Source organism: Gorilla gorilla, chromosome 9 (assembly GCF_029281585.2).
Source record: "Gorilla gorilla gorilla isolate KB3781 chromosome 9, NHGRI_mGorGor1-v2.1_pri, whole genome shotgun sequence".
NCBI lineage: Eukaryota > Metazoa > Chordata > Mammalia > Primates > Hominidae > Gorilla > Gorilla gorilla.
Window position 1 is genome coordinate 84,770,138 of NC_073233.2, and position 21,373 is coordinate 84,791,510.

Below are 21,373 nucleotides of genomic sequence, written 5' to 3' on the forward strand. Positions count from 1 at the left end.
ATCTACAATCAGATATAGTAGCAGAGAATTTCTTTATGTCCAGCTCTGAGACAGAAAGGTGAGGGAAGGTTAGAGTATATTTTTTAGTTTATATGGCCTGCCGTGGGGAGAAATAACAAGGACTGTGGGAGTTATAAACCAGGAACTGTGGATGAAAACATATATATATATATGTTACGCATGTATACTATCACAGCACTCCCTAAGCTTATTGTGCTGGTATTTGGAGGTGGGGGCTTTGAGACATAATTAGTTCTTGAGGGTCTACCCTTATGACTGGGATTAGTGCCCTTGTAAGAAGATGCCAGGGTGGGGTATGGTAGCTCACACCTGTAATACCAGCAGTTTGGGAGAGTGAGGTAGGCGGATTGTTTGAGCCCAGGAGTGCGAGACCAGCCTGGGCAATATGGTGAAACTCATCTCTACAAAAATAAAAGAAATTAGCCCCGCATGGTGGTGCACACCTGTAGTCCCAGCTACTTGGGAGGCTGAGATGGAAGGATTGCTTGAACCTGGGAGGTCAATGCTGCAGTGAGGTAAGATTGCACCACTGCACTCCGGCCTGGATGACAGAGTAAGATAATGTCTCAAAAAAAAAAAAAAAAAAAAGTAGAATTCCCAAGCAGATAACAATTTAAATGTTATTAACAGGGCAACAAATTATCAGGTTTATCTTTGGTTTATATGGTTTGGTTTGGGTCTATCATTTTATTATTGTAATTATACTAGCTTTTTTTCGTTCTGCATTTTAACAAATTATTTGAATATTATTTTAGAATTAAAATATTTTACTATTGCCTTTTTAGCCATTCTTCTTTGCATTATTTATTTAGTGGTTACTCTAGGGATTACAATACATGTCTTTAACTTTTCACAGCCCACTTCATGAAAAATGTAGAAGCTTGCAGAATAAGGCAACTATATAGGCTCATATTGTACCTACCTTGTTCTTTATGCTATAGTTATTATATGTATTACATCTATATGTTATAAACCTCCAAATATCAGCATATTAAAAGTAAACAAGTTATAAATAAGTTAAAAGAAAAAGGAAACATACTGTCTTTTGTAGCTTACCATTTCTGATGCTCTTCACCGTTGTCTGAGGGTATACATTTCCTTCTGGTATCATTTTCCTTCAGCAAGTTGAGCTTCTCATATCTATAAATTTCTGTATTTCATTACATTTTGAAAACTTTGATCGTTATGTATTCAAATTTTTTTCTGCTTCATTCTCTCTCTCTTCTATCCTTTGGCTCCAATTACAGATATATTGCATAGTTTATAGGTTCATTAGGATCTGTTTAGGATTATTTTGTAAAAAATCTTTTTTTTTTTTTTTGAGATGGAGTCTCGCTCTGTTCAGGCTGGAGTGCAGTGGCGCGATCTTGGCTCACTGCAAGCTCCACCTCCCGAGTTCATGCCATTCTCCTGCCTCAGCCTCCCGAGTAGCTGGGACTACAGGCGCCCGCCACCACGCCCGGCTAATTCTTTTGTATTTTTAGTAGAGATGGGGTTTCACTGTGTTAGCCAGGATGGTCTCGATCTCCTGACCTCGTGATCTGCCCGTGTTGACCTGCCAAAGTGTTGGGATTACAGGCTTGAGCCACTGTGCCCGGCCCAAAATCTTTTTTTCTCTCTCTCTGCATATACATGTTGGGTAGTTTTGATTGACCCATCTTTATGTTCACTTAGTTTTTTCTCTGTCATCTATTTGTCTGTTAGGTCCATCTGGTGAATAATTTATTTCAGATATTGTATTTTCAGTTGTAGAGTGTCCACTTAGTTCTTCTTTATTATTTCTGTCTTTCTCCAGAGATTTCCTATCTTTTTTCATTATTGTTAGCATATTTTATCTTAATTCCTTGAGGCTAGTTATAGTGATTTCTTTAACATCCTTGTCTGCTTTCTCTAACATCTAGATGATCTTGGGATCAGTCTCAATTGATATTCTTTTCTCGTTAGAATAAGAACCATTTTCCTGGTTCTTCATATGTTAGGTAATTTTAGACTTTATTCTGAATATAAACAATGTTAAATTGTGGAGATTCAGGTATCTTTGTTTCTTATGAGTGTTGTTTCTGTTGTTTTAACTGGCATTTAGTTATCTTGACTGACTTGACTTGAACTGTACACTCTTGTTTCTTGACCAGCATCTCATTTGTCTTTAGCTGAACTTCTTTCAACCTGTTATATGCACATGTGGTTCATGGTTCAATCAGAGACATGGACAGACAGAATTTAGGGATCCCTTCTTTGTTTTCCCTTTCAAGATTCCTCAATTCTCTTCAGTGCCATATTTTTTTTTTTCTGGCTTCAGTGTTCTGGTTCCCCAGACCAGCAAGCCTGTGGTGTTACCTTTCACTGTTTCTTATGTACTGTGTCAGCTGCACTTATCCCAAGGCTAAAAGCTGTGAAAATGGGAATTTACTTTGTACAGCTCCCCTTCTTGAAATGTGTACCCTGCATTAGAATTTTTCTGCTTCTTACGCTCCGGTGCTTCCAGATAATCTCTTTTTGTATTATCCTGGATTTTACCGTATTTTTCTGAGGGGGAATTAGCTAGTAGGGCCTTATTCTGCCATTGCTAGAAGCAGAAGTTTATATGGACCTTTTTACTATGTTCCATTTCTCTCCCCATTATGTCCATGTCTTCTTTAGATTCTTGAACATACTTGTAATAGGTGATCTAAAATCTTTGTCAGTTTCATCACTGTCATTTTGGCGTTGCTTCTTTTGAATGATTTTCTTGCTTTTTTTTTTTTTTTTTTTTTTGAGACGGAGTCTCACTCTGTCGCCCAGGCTGGAATGCAGTAGCACGATCTCAGCTCACTGCAACCTCCGCCTTCTGGGTTCAAGTAATTCTCCTGCCTCACTCAGCCTCCCTAATAGCTGGGATTACAGGTGTGTGCTACCACGCTTGGCTAATTTTCATATTTTTAGTAGAGACGGAGTTTCGCCATGTTGGCCAGGCTGATCTCGAATTCCTGACCTCAAGTGATCCACCCACCTCGGCCCCAAAGTGCTGGGATTACAGGTGTGAGCCACTGTGCCCAGCCGATTTTCTTGCTTTTTAACTTGTTTAGCAATTTCTGTTTGGATGCCAGACATGGTAATGGGATATTGTTGAGTGAATAGATTTTGTTGTCTTCTCTTAAAGTGTGTGGGATTTTGTTCTGGCCAGCAGTTAGATTCTGATCAGTTGATCCCTTTCAAGGTTTGTTTTAAAGCATATTTTGGGAGCAGTTCTAGAGTTGTTGTCTTTATTCTTTTGCTAGTTTTGCTTCATTACCAAAATGTTCTAGGATCTCTACTGGATACTCTAAGTGTTCAGCATGATCACTGTTCTCTCTAGTCACAATGTGAAGGTCTCAAACCCTGTGTGTTATGGTAGTTGTTTGGTTTACAGCTCTGTAGTAGTTATTTCTTCCCCTATTAGTTCTTTTCTCAGCCTAAGAGACTGTGAGCATGTGCAGTTTTTTATTCGGCGGTAGACTCAAAGATTCCTTGCAAATTTTGGGAGCTCTTTCTCTGCAAGACTGCTGTGCTATGCTTGGATTTTTTTTTTTTCCTTGCACCAAAGTCTAGAAATACTTCCTCCAGAAAGCTGAGTTTACCTCATTTATTTCCCTTTTCTCAGAGATCACATTGCTCTGCTACCTAGTTGTTCAATGCCTGAAAAGAATTTTTTCATAGAATTTGCCCTCTTTTATACTTGTTAACTGCAAGGGAAAATCCAGTCCCAAGTTACTCCATTATGGCTAGCAGTAAAAGTCCCCCAAATCATTGTAGTGTTCTTATGTTCATTAGTTTTAATATCTATTGGATCAAGCCCATTGTGATGTTAAAGTCTTCTGTAACTCTGCTGATTTGTACAGGGGGAGCATGTGAAGGTTGCTTCATCTATTAAACATTAAGATAGGTGTATTAAAATCTTCTACCATGTTGGTGGATTTGTTTATTTTCTTCATTATTATTCTGTTAGTTTTTGCTTTAAGTATTTTGAGGCTATGTAATTTAGTGCAAATATGTTTAGGATTATGATGCCTTCCAGGTGAATTGGATTCTTATTTTTCATTTTTCTTTTTTAATTTTTTTTTGAGACAGGGTCTCACTCTGTTGTCCAGGCTGGAGGGCAATGGCACAATCACAGTTCACTGCAGCCTTGACTTCCTGGGCTCAGCTGATCCTCCCACCTCAGCCTCTGGGATAGCTAGGACTACAGGCGTGTGCCACCATGCCCAGCTAATTTTTTTGTATTTTTAGTACAGATGGGGTTTTGCCATGTTGCCCAGGCTGTCTCAAACTCCTGGGCTCAAGTAATCAATCCACCTGCCTTGGCCTCCCAAAGTGCTAGGATTATAGGTGTGAGCCACAAAGCCCAGCCAGATCCTTCTTTTTCTAATGCTTTTTGTTTTAAAGTTCTTTTGGTTTGAAGTATTTATTATCGTTTTTTATTCTTTACTTACAACCTTTCTGCATTCTTATATGTTATTTGCATGTACTATATGCTAGGCACTTAATTTAAAGGTGCCTGGGATTTGTTTTCATCAGGTTTGTTTAGACACAGAGACACAGAAATGACTGTCATGAAGGAAGAAGTTTTTTTTTAAAATTTTACTGTAAGTTCTGGGATACATGTGCAGAACATGCAGGTTTATTACATAGATGTGCATATGCCATGCTGGTTTGCTGCACCCATCAACCCATCATCTAGGTTTTAAGCCCCGCATGCCTTAGGTATTTGTCCTAATGCTCTCCCTCCCCTTGCCCAGGAAGAAGTTTTTATACTCAGTTTCCTAGAAACAGGATGAATAACACCATGTAGGGCCACTTGGGAAAGCACCAGGGTCAGTCGGGGGGCAGAGGAAGTGGGGAGAAACATGGGCATACAGCTTTATTCCTTCCTGCAGGAAGGAACAGGCAAGGCATTATGAGTCAGCTTAGGCTTGGCTAGTTTTGAGTAATTTCAGTAGGCGCTGGGATGTAGGGGCTGCCACTAGTTGTATGGTACATGACCCTGGGGTAATTTGGGTAGGGGAATAGTAGCCTAGCGTGTAAGAGTCTGATAAATGAGGTAGTTGGGACTATGGGCTCTGGATTGTTTGGTTTGGTTTGCATATGGAAGGTGCACTCCTTTGCTATCTGGCTAGCTCTGGGAGGAGCAATTCCACCAGGGTAAGCAAGGCCCCAGATGCCAAAGCGTGAAATACAGAAGCCAGAAAACGTGGTTATCATAGCACTGTTCTAGGTACTTGTTCATAATGGCAGTGAGGAAAGCAGATAAGAAAGCCGTTGTCGTGAGCATGCATTCTAATGAGAGAAGATGACAAATAAACAATTAACCAAGTATATAAGTGGTTTCTAATTGTGATAAATGCTGTAAATAAAACTAGGTAATATAATAGAGAATGGCTGGAGGACTTCTTTAGATAGGGTAGTTAAGGAAGGCTTCTCTGAGTTGGTGGCATCTGGCATAAGCCCTGAAGAATGAGATGGCGCATGTGGTAATCTGGGGTAATGATGTTCCAGGCGGTACTGCAAATGGCCCTGTGGCTGGAATAGACTTGGTTTGGTCTAGGAACTTTGGGAAGATTAGTGTTTTGGAATGATGGGCAAGAAGGCGAGTAATTAGAAGAGATAGGCAGGGGTTGATTGTGTTAGCCTTGTAGACCATGGTAAAGAGATTGGCTTTTATTTTATTTGCAGTTGAAAGCCTTTGGAGTGTTTTCAGCCAGGAGAGTAAACTTTTTATACTCAGTTCAGAACAAGTCAGGTACAAATACCATTGACAGTATAACACTTGGGAGATACATTAGCATGTTACAATTATATGATTGAAAAGGAAGATGTTGTTAAATTGGAAACGTTTTCATGAAACAAATGGCTGCAAAGGAGGATTTTGATCATAGTGGGAGACTAGGATTGATGAAGAATGAGAATGGAATTTCAAAGGAGAGAAATCATACAAAGCAGGCCTAGGTACTCAAGGTACTATGGGGGTTTTGCTGTTATTGTTTTTGAGACAGAGCCTGACTCTGTGGCCCAGGCTGGAGTGCAGTGGTGCCATCTTGGCTCACTGCAACCTCCGCCTCCTTGGTTCAAGCGATTCTTTTGCCTCAGCCTCCCAAGTAGCTGGAATTACAAGCGTGCACTACACCTGGCTAATTTTTGTATTTTTTGTAGAGACGGGGTTTTGGCATGTTGCCCAGGCTGGTTTTGAACTCCTGAACTCAAGCAATCCTCCCGCCTTGGCCTCCCAAAGTGCTGGGATTACAGGCGTGAGCCATACCACCATGGGTTTTTAAGTATAAGAACTTACTGTCGAGAACAATATATAAAGTTTAAGAATGACCAAAATAAATGATGAGAAAAAATAGATATAGAATAGCTATAAATCCTGCCTGGGCAACATAGTGAAACCCTGTCTCTACAAAAAATACAAAAATTAGCTGGGTGCATGCCTGTAGTCCTAGCTACTCGGGAGGCTGAGGTAGGAAGGTCGCTTGGGAGGTTGAGGCTGCAGTGAGCCATGATCATGTCACTGCATTCCAGCTAGGGTAACAGAGCAAGACCCTGTCTCCAAATATATGTGTATGTCAGATAAGGCTTTTTGTCTTTAACTTTCTAGAAAATATTTTCAGTCAGAGATTGGGAGACTAAAGATAGATTGGTTTTAAGGGAGGTAAAGTTATAAGAGTAGGTGATGAGAAAGCAAAGGAGAACTCAAAGAGAGACTGCTTGAAGTAAATTTATATGCCTTGCATTAGATGGATCAAGAAAATGATCTTCATAAAGAAAATCATAATTGGTAGCTATCATTTTTAAAAGTATATAGTTTTTCAAATATATATATTTAAAACATTAAGAAAAGACATTGTTATAAAATATTTGTATAAAATATTTGTCCTACTAATGTAATAGGATTGTTGTGAAGGTCAAATGAGGAAATTAATACAAATTGATTTTGTATTTCAAACCTTACTTAGAAAAGTGCTACCATTCAGAAGGGTACATATGAGTTTTTATGATGCCCACACATGTGCATAAATTGCATAAAATTTCTCTTACATGTCTAGACATTACCATAACTAATTGAAGCTGTTTTGGAGTCTGTGGATGGTAATTACTATAGGTAACTTTTTTTTTTTTTTTGAGATAGGGCCTCACTCTGTTGTCCAGGCTGGAGTGCAGTTGCATGATCACAGTTCACTGCAGCCTCGACCTCCCAGACTCAAGCCATCTTCCTGCCTCAGCCTCCAAGTAGCTGGGACTACAGGTGCATGCCACCACACCTGGCTAGTTTTTGTATCTTCTGTAGAGATGGGGTTTTGCCATGTTGCCCAGGCCGGTCTTGGCAGCTCCTGGACTCAAGTGATCCACCCACCTCAGCCTCCCAAAGTGCTGGAATTATAGCCTGACTTGCTTATTATTGCCCTCTGTTAGGAGAGTCTTTTTAGGTTATATGTATGGTAAGCATGCTGTATAGCTATCTTCATGAATTGCTCTACCAGCTGTGAAACTGGTATAAAGCTGTTGTGTATAATCAATAAATAAATGATTTGTTTTTTAAGATGCTAGACAAAACATGGCATTAATTTAAAAAAGATCTGAAATTTAAGCTATATATTGAATGTATTCCTTAAAATCTATTCTGTTTCTTTTGCCTGGCATATTTTTTCCCCAGTCTCTTACTTTCAGTAATTATATTACCATATATTTATATATGGGAATACACACATTTATAATCTCACAGTTTCTGTGGGTTAGGAGTCTGAATCCAGTTTGGCTGAGTCCTTTGTTTATGATCTCACAGGGCTGCAATCAAGGTGTTAGCTGGGTCTCATCTGAAGCTGAACTGTGGAAGAATCTATTAGCAGAATTCAGTTTTCTGTGGTTATAGGACTGAGAGGCTTCAGTTTCTTGTTGGCTTTTGGATGGAAGCTGCCCTTGGCTCCTGGAGGCTGCCCTTCACATATGGGACTACCAAAATAGCACAACATAGTAGCTTGCTTCTTCAAAGCCAGCAAGGGAATGAGAGACTTCAGCAAGATGGGTGCTACAATCTTAGGTAATGTCATCACATACACATGATCATGTATCTCTTGTCACCTTGCCTTATTCTCTTGGTTAGCAGCAAGTCACAGTTTCTGCTTATACACTAAAGGAGGGAGTTACACAAGGCTATGGATACCAGGAGATGGGGATCTGGGGGCCACTTTAGATATCTGTGTTTCACATACCTTATTTTTATATTTCCAAGTGAAGTAATTATTGTTTTCTTTTTACTTTTTATCCTGTAACCAGGTCAATAAAGGCCAGTGGTCTTCTTGTTCCTTCGTGCTAGTGGGTGTTTACTTTTCTATTTCATCTAGCTACTAAGTAGCCCCACAAGCATCTCAGCTCTATATAGATGATCTCAGATCCATTTCCTATCCTTGTGTGGTCCAAGGCCTCATCTCTCATTCCTGTGTGAGCACTGAAACCCAACCTCCTATGGTACTGAGATAAGCAACTCACTGCCTTATCTCTTACCCTCTGAAGGGCAGTCATAACTGAGGTATTACTGTATTAGTTTTCAGTTGCCTCTTGGTTTTTTTTTTTTCCTTTTAAGAAGTACTTTGAGTTTTTTTTTGGAGCCCAGCAGTGCATTTAAAAATATTATGTGTTAAATTTTTACAACTCATCTAGGTATTTGTAATAAGAGAATTTTAGGGTTTTCTGTCACATTGCTTAATAGCTATTTCTTTGTTTTCTTTTAGCCAAGGGTTTATTTCAATACTGGAAATACTAAATGCTATATACACATATGTGTACTTACAAACATATAAGCGCATCAGATGATCAGTATTAGCACACATGGAAATATAGAGTTGAGAAGTATAGCATATGAAGACTTTCACAATCTGCCCTTTGACTCCCTCTCTAATGGCCTTTCTAAACACTTGCACTTTTGTATGGTACTGCTTTTGTATTCCTGAACACAGAATGCAGTTCATAGTTTCATGTATTTGCATACATTATTGTCTTTGTCTGGAATGTTCTGCTTTATGCCTCCCATCTCTCTTTATTTTGTTAACTCAGTCTTATTTCTTTTTCCTTCTAAATTTACTTTTTTGTATATTTAATTATTCTATTTTTCATTTCTAGGGGTATTGTTTCTTTTTTTCAAATCTGCCTGGCCATTTTTGTTATTTTTTCTTCCTTGGTTATTTTTTCTTGCTATCTTATATTTCTTTAAATATTTTAAAAACACTTAACAATATTTCGTATTCAATAATTTCAGTATATTTCATTTTTGCTTGTCTAATTCTGTTGCTTATTAAAACAATAATTCTCTTTTATGGCTGCATGTTTCCTCACGTATTCTTGTGATTTTTTACCATTAATTCATTGTTTTGGAGATTTGAGAAATCTTTGAGACCATCTTGGATTGTAAAGTCTATGAGGGGAGGGCCCCTGTGGTTTTGTTCATTGCTGTATCCCAGGGCTTATTACAGTGTCTAGTACATGAGACTCTCAATAAATATTTATTGGATGAATAAATTACATGCCCACACCTTACAGACATAACTATAATTATTTATATATATGTTCATTTTCTCTACTGTATTGATAAAACCTCAAGTTAGAGAACTTTTTGGCTTTAACGCTGTATCCCCAGCATTTAGCACAGAGTCTAATATAGATTAAGTTCTCAGTAAATATTTGTTGAATGAATAAGGAATTGCTTGGCATATTCTGCCCAATGAAATCTTCAGAATAAGTAAGACTTATTTTGCCTGTTTTTCATTATAAAGTCATTTTAATAAAATGGAGGATACTAGAGAAATGATGAATCAGCTCACATAACTAGTGCGCATATTGCTCATGATAGATTAAAGCAGAACCATTTTCCAGACTGAACTCCAAAATCTTCAGTGTCACTGAAGGCTAATCACATTAACTATTCCTGTACTTACAGATTTCAAGGCATAGTGAGTATACAAAATGTTCATCCAATAAATATGTACCAAACATCTACTATATGTATATTAGTTTGCAAGTTATGTGATATATTTTTTTCCCAGTATGTTATATGCTAACTAAGGTATAAGCTTAAAAATGTGAAAAGGATAAATAGAACACAAGATAAATGATCTATTATAGTAATCACTGGGTGCGGTGGCTCACTCCCGTAATCCTAGCACTTTGGGAGGCTGAGGCAGGTGGATCACCTGAGGTCAGGAGTTCGAGACCCGTGGCCAGTATGACAAAACCCTGTCTCTACCAAAAAATACAAAAATTAGCCAGGCATGGTGGCACGTGCCTGTAGTTTCAGCTACTCTGGAGGCTGAGGCACGAGAATCGCTTGAACCCAGGAGGTGGAGGTTACAGTGAGCTGAGACTGCACCACTGCACTCCAGCCTGGGTGATAGAGCAAGACCCTGTCTAAAAAAAAAAAAAATTATTACATAATAAAAGAATTGTCTTAAAACAGTATCATTTCTTTAATCATATAGAATACAATTGAATGAATTTTATAGAGGTTCAGAGGAATCCAGTATTGTGATATTTTATATATATAATATATAAATATATATTATATATAAATATATAATATATAAAAATATATATAATATATAAATATATATTATATATTTATATAATATATATATTATATATAAATATATATTATATATTATATATTATATATATAAATATATATAATATATAATATATAATATATATATTATATATATAAATATATATTATATATAATATATATAATATATATATAATATATATAATATATATAATATATATATTATATATAATATATATAATATATATAAATATATATATATGTTTTCATCCACGGTTCCTGGCTCATAATTTTCATAACCCTTATTATAGTCTTTTGTTGTAATGTTGGGACACTGTAGGCCTCAGAATCAGGCCTCAGGAAACAGAATCTCTCTCTCTCATCTTCTGCTGCCCTCCTTTCACCTGACCAAGGCAGGACTCTAATCTGATTGTGAGTCATCTGGCTGTTTATTTGAATCCTTTAAAATATCCTTTGTAATAAACTGATAAACACAAATAAGTGTTTCTCTGAGTTATGTGAGCCATTATAGCAAATTAATTGAACCCAAAGAGGGGGTTGTAGGAACCCCAACTTGAAGCCAGTTGGTCAGACAGTCTAAAGGTCTAGACTTGTTACTGATGAAAAGAGGAGGCTCCCTTGTGGGACCAAGCCCTCAACCTGTGGTTTCTGAGGCTATCTCCAATTAGATAGCTTCAGAATTGAATTGATTTGGAGAACACCCAGCTGGTGTCTGCTGTAGAATTGATTGCTTGCCTGGTTAGTGGGAGAAACCCCCACATATTTGGTCACAGAAGTCTTCTGTGCTAATGATAGTTGTGGAGTGATTAAAATAGGAAAAAGCACATCGAGTGTTGTTTTGCTCACACTTACAAGTTATAGTTGCCAGAATTATATAGTTGGATTGCCTCTTAACAATTAGTATAGACTAACACTCATGATTGTATTTCTTCTGTTTTCTTTCTTTTCCTTTGCTTTTTTAGCATGAAGGTTGTATTTCTTGTTTTCTTTTTTGTCCTTTGGCTTTTCAGCATAAAGAATACAGCTTCTTGTTAAAGGGATATAACATAAGATTGAATCCAGATATTCCCATTTAGGAGCTATAATATACTGGAAAAATTTCTTAACCTCGTTGGGCCTCAAGTGTTCTAATATGTAGAATGAGAATGATATCACCCATTTTATAAGGTGATATTTTATATCAAAAGATATTATGTAAATAAAGTCACTAGTATGGTTATAGAAATATAAACTCAATAGGTCTTGGTTCCCTTCTGCTTTATTCTTTCTTTCATTATCTACCCTGTGTTTTTTCCACTTTCATTCTCTTTATTTTTAAAAAATAAAAACCAGGTTTTAAAATAATAAATTTAGTATTTAGATTGAAGCTTAATAGGAAAGACCATGCAAATATTCCAGTTATATGTGTGTGGGGGTTTAACAACACTGCTATTTTAGTTGGATCACAGAGAAACCTCTGTTTGCTGCTGTGGCACACTTGTCTTGGCTGACTGACCCCATTTTCTCTGGTTTTCTTTAAAGCAGTTTTTTTCAGACCTTTAAAAGCTGACACTCGCTCAGTGAGTACCCTAGAAAATAATATCTTGTTCCAGTAGAACTTGGCCCAAAGGATTCTGGTAGAACTAGCATAATTCATTTGAGAGATTTGGGAATTTTTTTAAAATTTTAAAACTTTTGTTTTCTAGTCTAATTTTTGTCTTACTGCTGAGGAACTTGATATAAATTAAACACTGTTTAAGAAATTAAGTTAAATTAAATAAATTCAGAAAGTCTTAGCCAGAGCAGTTTGTCACGAGAAAGAAAGGAATTAAAAGCATCCAAATTGACAAGGAGGAGGTCAAATTGTCCCTGTTTGTGGATGACGTGACCTTTATATAGAAAAACCTAAAGACTCTACCAAAAGCCTTTTAGAACTGATCAATATATTCAGTAAAGTTGCAGGATATAAAATTAATATACAAAATTAGCATCTCTATACACAAACAGTGAACTAGCTTGAAAATAAATCAAGAATGCAACCTCGTTTATATTAGCTACAAAAAATTACATAGGAATAAATTTAAGGAGGTAAAAGACCTCTGTGAGGAATACTACAGAATGCTGATGAAAGAAATTGATGAGGATACAAACAAATGGAAAGACATCCCATGCTCATGAATCAGAAGAATTAATATTGCTAAAATGACAGTACTAGCTGGGCATAGTGACACGTGCCTGTAGTCCCAGCCAGTTGGAAGGCTGAAGCAGGAGGATCACTTGAGCCCAGGAGTTCAAGGCTGCAGGGAGCTATGATCACGCCACTCTACTCCAGCCTGGGTGACCAAGCAAGACCCCATCTCTAAAAAAATAAATAAGTAAAAGAAAATAAATTTTATAATCAATATCCTTATATTTGAATCATGACTTTGCCATTTACAGGCTGTGTGATCTTATATATATTTATACAAACTACTTAATTTTGATTTTCACCTTCCTTAGCTGTCAAATTGGATTGAAAATACCTCATAGGGTGGATGTAGTAGCTCGTGCTTGTAATCCCAGCTACCAGGAAGGCTGAGGCAAAGGAACGCTTGAGCCCAGAAGTTTGAGACCAGCCTGGGCAACATAGCGAGATCCTATCTCAAAAAACAGAGAGAGAGAGAAAATACTTCATAGATTTGTTTTGAGGATCAAATTAGACAATGTAATGATTTCATACACTCTAAACTACCATATACATTTTGGTTAATGGCTTTCTTAAGAATTTGTAACATCAGATAATGCAATTAAATTCAAACTACCTTTTTTTAATCCATGAACTGAAAATTTATTTGTTTTTCTGCTTTAAAATGTCTGTTATTTTAACTAAAACTGTGAGCTTTACCTAACGCAGTGCCTAAGCCCCACCATAGGTGTTCATTCATTTGTGGAGTGAAGGAATGAATATGTTCAACTTCTTGGCATCAGCATTATATATTGCTGTTAAAAACTAAATTACCAGCCAGGCACGGTGGCTCATGCCTATAATTCCAGCACTTTGGGAGGCTGAGGTGGAAGGATCGCTTGAGCCCAAGAGTTCAAGACCAGTTCAAGACCCTGTCTCTACAAAAAATTACAAAATTAGCTGGGCGTGGTGGTACACTCCTTTAGTCCCAGCTACTCAGGAGGCTGAGGTAGGAGGATCACTTGAGCCCAGGAGATCGAGGCTGTAGTGAGCCGTGGTTATGCCACTGCACTCAAGCCTTGGAGACAGAGCTAGACCCTGTCTCAAAAACAAACAAATACAAAACTAAGTTACCTCTTTAATAATTAGATAAATGCAGATACCATTGTGTCTTTCAATAAGCCTTGTCAGGATTCAATGGTATTACCTTAAACTCTCAAATTTACTGTAGGTATATCATAGACATGTAATTGTCACAAAAATTGGAGGCCACATAGTATAATTAATATGCTTAGACTTAGGTTTTAATCCATTTCTGCCTCTTACTGGTTGAGCAACTGTTGGTAAGTCATTTAATCTTTGGAGCCTCAGTTTCTCTAGTAAATGGTGAGACTACTCCCTTACAAGGTTACTTTGGGAATTAAATGTTAATGGATATATTTATAAACCATAAAGTGGCATAAAATGTAGAAGTTTTTGACAAGAATATGAGCTGGGCCATATGACTGATTTTTTACATTCATGAAAGTGTATGGAAAATATTGCAAAGATGTCACAAGTTTGGATATTTGAAAGGACTGAAAGTCTCCTTAGAGAATATTTCATTTAAAGGCAAAGGAAACAGTATAACAAAAGAAGGAAGAGGACAGGCAAGCATTGAGGGTATGGAAGATAATCAAGGAGCAAACTCCCTTAGGATCTTTATCTGCATGGAGGCCTGCTTCATCTCTGGATTGAATCACCAAGATCTGTCTGATAAATTTTGGCTTCAGGATAGCTCAAGGCAGAAATTCCCAATGAGGTATTTTATGTTGCAGTGGTCACGGAGTGTTTTTCCCCCAGTAGTTTTAATACTTTATTATTATATATTTTAAAATATATTTGGAATATAGCCTAGTGTATAATGTGGAGAAAGGATTCAATTTAATGATCTCAAGATAATTTTTACCCAGTTGCCTCAATACCATTTACTGAATACTTCCTTTCTACTTTTAATGATTTGAAATGTCAACATTATTATATACTAAATCCCATATGTTTTTGGGCAGATATTTGAACTTTCTAGCCTGTTTTATTGATATCTCTCTTATATCTCAATATCATATTGTTTTAATGATTTTATGTAACTTCATATTTGCCTCGATTATGGTTCCACTTTCTTCATTCCCCTTGTACCCAGGTTCTCTATGTCACTAGCAGGAAACACTGCACAACATATAAAGACTTTGTATTTTTGTTTAGGGCCAGGAGCAGAAGGAAATAATTTTTAAATGTATTCTCTGGTACCAGGAAGAGAAAAAGTAGAAAGAGAGATATAATAGGGCTGAGGAAGTATTTAACCTACAATCAGGACACTCTGGTTTGAGTCTGCTTCTGATGCTTACTGTATACATGTAGACAAGCTAGTTGACTTTTTAGCTTCTCTATTTCCCTCATTTGCAAAATGAGGAAAATTGATTAGGTCACTGCTTCTTAAATTTTTCCACTGAAGCACCCTTAAGGGCAGAGAAAAGAAAACAAGTACCTATGTGTGAAGATGAAACTGCAAGCAGCCTGCCATAAGTAAAAAATGTTTTTTTAATATTCACGAAAGATTTTTTTGTACATTGTTTATTATAGCATTGGCTGGCAGTAAAAATTGGAAATAAGCTAAATGTTGCTTAATAGACAATTTTGTAAATGAAATATGATGTGGCCTTATAATAGAATACTATATAGCCAACAAAAGGATTGAAATTATATATACTGAAAACATAATTCAGGGCTCTGGCTCCATTTCTCTTAGTCCCCCTGCTCTTTCCTCTTTATATTTCCAGTTTGTTGTATTACTGGACAACCATAATCACCAACTAAGACCTGGGAAAACCCTGGAGTTATGCAATAAAAAGGTTCCCATATCTGGAACCATTTTGGAACACCTAATTTTAAACTAATTTTTAATTATTGCCCCTTTAAATTTTTGCTTGTTAGAATAGGAAAACTTCTTTGCTGTTTGGATATGAAAGGGATTCTGAAAAGGGATTATTTCAACTGTTCAAATTCTTGAAACATCTTTACACAGGTACTATTCATTGGATCCTTACTGTTGTACAAAAGCCCATGCTTCCAGAGTTGCATCAGGACCTTTCGTGAAGTTTTATTCTTCATTTTTGTCCTCCTATGCCATAGTTAAGGGGCATAAAAAAAACTAGTGGGGTGGGCTTGGTGGCTCACGCCTGTAATCTCAGCACTTTGGGAAGCTTAGGCGGGCGGATCGCTTAAGCTTAGGAGTTCGAGACCAGCCTGGGCAACATGATGAAACCCTGTCTTAAAAAAAAAAGAAAAGACTAGTAGAATCCCCCCTCCAAGCTTTCTCACTACTGTCCCACTAAGTAGAAATCTTTGAAACAGAAGTATATTATGGGAACTTTGCTAAAGATGACCCCTCTACCCCCTTGAATCCTCCCAATTCTGGCAGCCTGTGAATAGAAGATTGGCTTGATCCTGTGATAGACTTTGAGATGTATGTTAGACTAGTGCTGTACCCTCTTTTTCTCAAACTTTTTGCTTTCAGGACCACCTTCTTCTCCTAAAATTATTGAGAACCCAGAAGAGCTTTATATGTGGATTTTTTTTCTATTGAAGTCAGCTGGATTTTCATATATGCTTTTGCATTTAATCTGTTGTAATCTGTTGTTTTGGTTGAAGTATTTAAAGAAAATTAGGCTTTACACAGATATATGTAGTTGTTGAAGGGAGTTTTTTGTTGTTGTTGTTGTTGTTGGTTTTTTGTTTGTCTGTTTGTTTTTGAGACAGAGTCTTGCTCTGTTGCTCAGGCTGGAGTGCAGTGGTGCAATCTCAGCTCACTGCAACCTCCACCTCCTGGGCTCAAGTGATTCTCATGACTCAGCCACCCGAGTAGCTGGGATTGCAGGTGTGTGCCACTACATCTGGCTAATTTTTGTATTTTTGTAGAGACGGGGTTTCACCACGTTGGCTAGGCTGGTCTCAAACACCTGGCCTCAAGTGATCTGCCCGTTTCAGCCACCCAAAGTGCTGGGATTACAGGCATGAGCCACCACACCTGGCCAGGGAGGAGCACTTTAATAGCCTTTCTAGATAATTGTGGATGTTCTTTGACATTACGTATACCAAAACTTGACAAGTGGTAGTGTTAAGGTTAATTGGAATGTGGAATCTGAGATCATATCATTGAATTTTTCTTGCCATCATACATTAAGATCCATTGGCCTTTCTTGCACTTTGAATGGACTTTTACCTATGCATCACTTTATAGCACCATGCATAGATCATTTGGAAAATATTGGTTCACTGTTGATGCAGATCTTCCAGATGTTGAGATATTTCTTTATGTAGTATTAGAAAAAAACACGTGTTATTATTATCATCTCTGACGTCATCAGAAGTCTTTAAGTATTGGGAAGCTGTCAAGCTTATTGTGGTAGATGCAAGTTTTCCAAAATTCTTATTTTTGCTTGAATTTTATTGCTGGCAAAAAAGGAAAATACACTTATTTGTTCTTTTTTTTTGAAAGGACAAGGCTCAATTTGCTCATTTCTAGGAAAACATCTTCTAAATACCCAGGAATGAATAATCGTAGTTTACTTGTCAGTTCATCTTTTAGGTAAAAATGTGGTTGATGAAAAAAGCGGCTAAGTTGAGCTGACATCTCAAAACAGTCATACAAGTGCTATTCCTTGAGACAACATTATACTTTGGGATATAGTAGAAGTTCTTTATGCAAATTCCATTTAATGATAGAGAATATTCAAAAGATGTGCACCCAAGAGTTGAGATTTAATACAATTAGTAATTTTTATTGCTTCATCAAAGGCACTGTTAATTGAAGCTGACTTTTTTTTTAACTATGAATATATGGTGGTGGAGAAGAATACAATTATTATAGTATAGACTGGTTGCTACTGCCCTAATTTGTGCAAAAGTGTACCTACCATTGCTTTTGTGCCATTAGTGTAAATGTGCCATTAGTGTAAATGTCAATACAGTGCATAAGTTAAATAACTCTAAGTATTATGAAAATAGTTTTGACCTCAAAGACTCCAAAAAGGGTACATCAACCACCGTTTGAGAACTGTTGCCTTTAACCTACTAAAAAAGATTTGTCTACTTGAACATAGTATTTACATTTCACTTTTTGGAGTCTGCTACTTTATAGAGGAAGGTTTTGTTTGTTTGTTTTTTGAGACAGGGTCTTGCTGTATTGCCCAGGCTGGATTCAAACTCCTGGGCTCAAGTGATCCTCCCACTTCAGCCTTCTGAATAGCTGGGACTACAGGTGCATGCTGCTATGCCCAACTTATAGAGGAGTTTTAGTGGAGTATATTTTAGCAGTAAGTAAGAAGATATAATTAGTTTCTCATTTCAGATAATGGGCCCTACTCTATGCAGAGACTTGTTCAAAATCCTCGTTGGTGATCTTCCTACCACTAGAGGAAGTTTTATGTATTTCATCTTCTATTTAAAGGTTTTTTCAACAACTAGATCTGATGAGATGCCTTATAATCTTGGCATCAGGAAAGACTTTAAATTCTGAAAACCCATGCCAAGATTTCAAAGAGAAAGCACTATTTGTTAATTAAAGAATATACAGATTTCTAGGGAAAATGAGTTCCTTTTGTGGCCTTTTTGCTAATATGAAAAACAACACTACTAATATAATAGCCCATATCTATTGGTACCTGGTATGTGTCAGCCACCATACTAAGCACCTTATTATAATGAAAAATCTGTTTGGGGAATATTTATGACAAATGCCCTGCATATTTAAAGTTATTTCTTCCTTTCTTCTACGGAAAGAAAGCAGATAACTTTCTTAATACTTCTGACATTTTATTAGTTTTTCAGCAGTGTAATCATTATATTGCATGCTTTTTGTTGTCTTCTGTGTGACCAATTTGGAATATCAGTTGGAAACATATCCTTTCATCATCAAAATCTTAGTCAAATATATGCGTTTCTTCTCTTTCATTTTTCCTATCTCGCAGACATCTTAATTCAAGCCCCCATTATAATTTATATTGCAGTATTGTCTTATTTTGTCCTTTTGTATCCTCTTGCTAACATGTCCAGACTATTAGGCTTATCTTAAAGTTAATTGTCTTTTTATCCTTCCTCTTTATCATTTGCTCTTTATTTTTTAGGGAGATCACAGACATGTTATTCATGTTTATCTTCTAGTTTATCTTAGTGGCTTTGCCTCATGACATACCTTTCCCCTAGACATGTTACTTTGCAAGATTCCCTAGGCACACCATGTTCTTTCCTGTTTTTGCACATATACGGTTGACCCTTGAATAACATAGGGGTTGGGGTGCTGAGCACAACCCCCGACCCCAGTCAAAAATTCATGTACAATTTTGACTTTCCAAAAGCCTAATTACTAATAGCTTACTGTTGAAGCCATACTGATAACATAAACAGTTGATCATTAACACATATTTTGTGCATGTATTATATACTATATTCTTCTTATAATAAAGTAAGTGAAAGAAAATAAAATGTTATTAAGAAAATCAGGGCCAGGTGCAGTAGCTCATGTCTGTAATCCTATTGCTTTGGGAAGCCAAGGTGGGAAGATTGCTTGAGGCCAAGAGTTCAAGACCAGCCTGGGCAACATAGCAAAAGCCTGTCTCTAAGAAAATCATAAGGAAGAGAAAATATATTTACTATTCATTAAGTGGAAGTGGATTGTCATGAACGTCTTCATCCTCATCATTTCACATTGAGTAAGCTGAGGAAGAGGAGGGGCTGGTGCTGTCTCAGGGGTGGCAGAGGCAGAAGAGGTGGAGAAGGCGGAAAGGGAGGCAGGAGAGGCAGGCACAGTTGGTGTGACTTTAAGAAGACACATGTAATTTCTGTGTAACTTTTTTGCTTTTTCATTTCTCTAAAAATGTTTCTATATGATAACAGTATTTTTCCACTATTTGCTTTAGTTTCAGTGCTAGTATCATATAAGGGTCTATGTTGTAAAAGGAGTCAAAGCAGTCTTGAATAATAGGAACCCTTCTGGCCAGGTAAGGGGTCTCATTTCCATAATCCCAGCACTTTGGAAAGCTGAGGTGAAAGGATTGCTTGAGGCCAGAAGTTTAAGACCAGCCTGGGCAACATAGTAAGACTCTGTCTCTATTAATCAAAATAATAAATAAAATAATAGGTACCCTTCTGCCAGATTGTCTAATGTCAGTTTGTTTTCAGGCACTGCTTCTTCTACATCTTCTTCCCCATTCTGGCATTGGTTCAGAAGCACTCATTTCCATCAAGCCATCTTCTGCTAATTCCTGTGATGTAGTATCTATTAGGTATTTAATTTCTCCAAGGTCCGTATCTTGAAACCCTTCACCCTCTACCTTTTTTGCCGTATCTACAATCTGTTTCATGATTTCCTTTACTGACCCTGTTGTAAATCCTGTGAAGTCATGTGTACAACATCTGGACACAATTTTCTCCAACAGGAATCTATTGTTTTGGGGCTTGATGGCATTCATGACTTTTTTCTATAATGATGGCATCTTCTATGGTGTAATTTTCCAGACTTTCATGATGTTCTGTCTATGGGCCTCTCTTTCATAGCGTTGACAATGTTTTCCACAGAGTGTTGTGTTTACATGAGCCTTAATGGTCCTTCGGATCCCCTGATTTAGAGATTTTGCATTTAAGGGGGTAGATCACTTTGGTACTTTTGGTGTTGAACTTATGGGGTTCTCAGTGGGCAGAGGCATTGTCCAACATTGTCCAACATTAAAAAAAAAAAAAAACTTTTAAAAGGCAGTTCCTTACTAACAACATACTTCTGACTTCAGGGACAAAGCATCAATGGAACCAATCTAGAAAAAGCGTTCTTGTTTTCCAGGCCCTCTTGTTGCATAACCAGAGACTGGAAGCTGGTTTTGTCTTTTCCCTTCAAGACTTGGGGGTTAGCAGCTTTATAAATAAGGGCAGTCCTGATCATAAATCCAACTGCCTTTGCACAAAGTAGTAGTGTAGCAGGACGAGCCACAGACAAAACTCCTCAGACACCGAGTTAAAGAAGGAAGGGGTTTATTCTGCCAGAGGCATTGGCAAGACTCCTGTCTCAAGAGCCGAGCTCCCCGAGTGAGCAATTCCTGTCCCTTTTAAGGGCTCACAACTCTAAGGGGGTGCATGCAAGAGGGTCGTGATCGATTGAGCAAGCAGTGGGTACATGACTGGGGACTGCATGCACTGGTAATTAGATTGGAACAAAACAGGATAGGGATTTTCACAGTGCTTTTCTATACAATGTCTGTAATCTATAGATAACATAACTGATTAGGTCAGGAGTGGATCTTTAACTACCAGGCCCAGGGTGTGGTGCCGGGCTGTCTGCTTGTGGATTTCATTTCTGCCTTTTAGTTTTTACTTTTTCTTTCTTTGGAGGCAGAAATTGGACATAAGACAATGTGAGGGGTGGTCTCCTCCTTTATTCGAGTTAACCTATCCCTTCCTGCCTTAAATCCTGGTGCTTGCTTCTCTTCCTTACTAATAAATGTCCCTTGTGGCATTTTTTTTTCCCAGAATAGGGTACTTTTGTTTGCATTAAAAACCTGTTCAGGCAGATATTCTTTCTTCTCAATTTTCTTAATGGC

At 37.3% G+C, this 21,373-nt stretch overlaps 1 protein-coding gene across 3 annotated transcripts in view; it reads left to right on the plus strand.

Annotated features, from left to right (window-relative positions):
• ACER3 (alkaline ceramidase 3) overlaps window positions 1-21,373 on the plus strand; it is a 167,698-nt gene that overhangs the window by 19,742 nt on the left and 126,583 nt on the right. The window contains exon 1 of one of the 3 annotated variants that reach the window (XM_055356855.2): window positions 7,822-8,071. The exons of the other annotated variants lie outside the window; for them this stretch is intronic. Within the exon in view, the coding sequence (XP_055212830.1) occupies window positions 8,035-8,071 (37 nt within the window). The 5' untranslated portion in view covers window positions 7,822-8,034. Of the gene's footprint in view, window positions 1-7,821; window positions 8,072-21,373 lie in introns of those variants that run through there. 3 annotated transcript variants of the gene reach the window in all.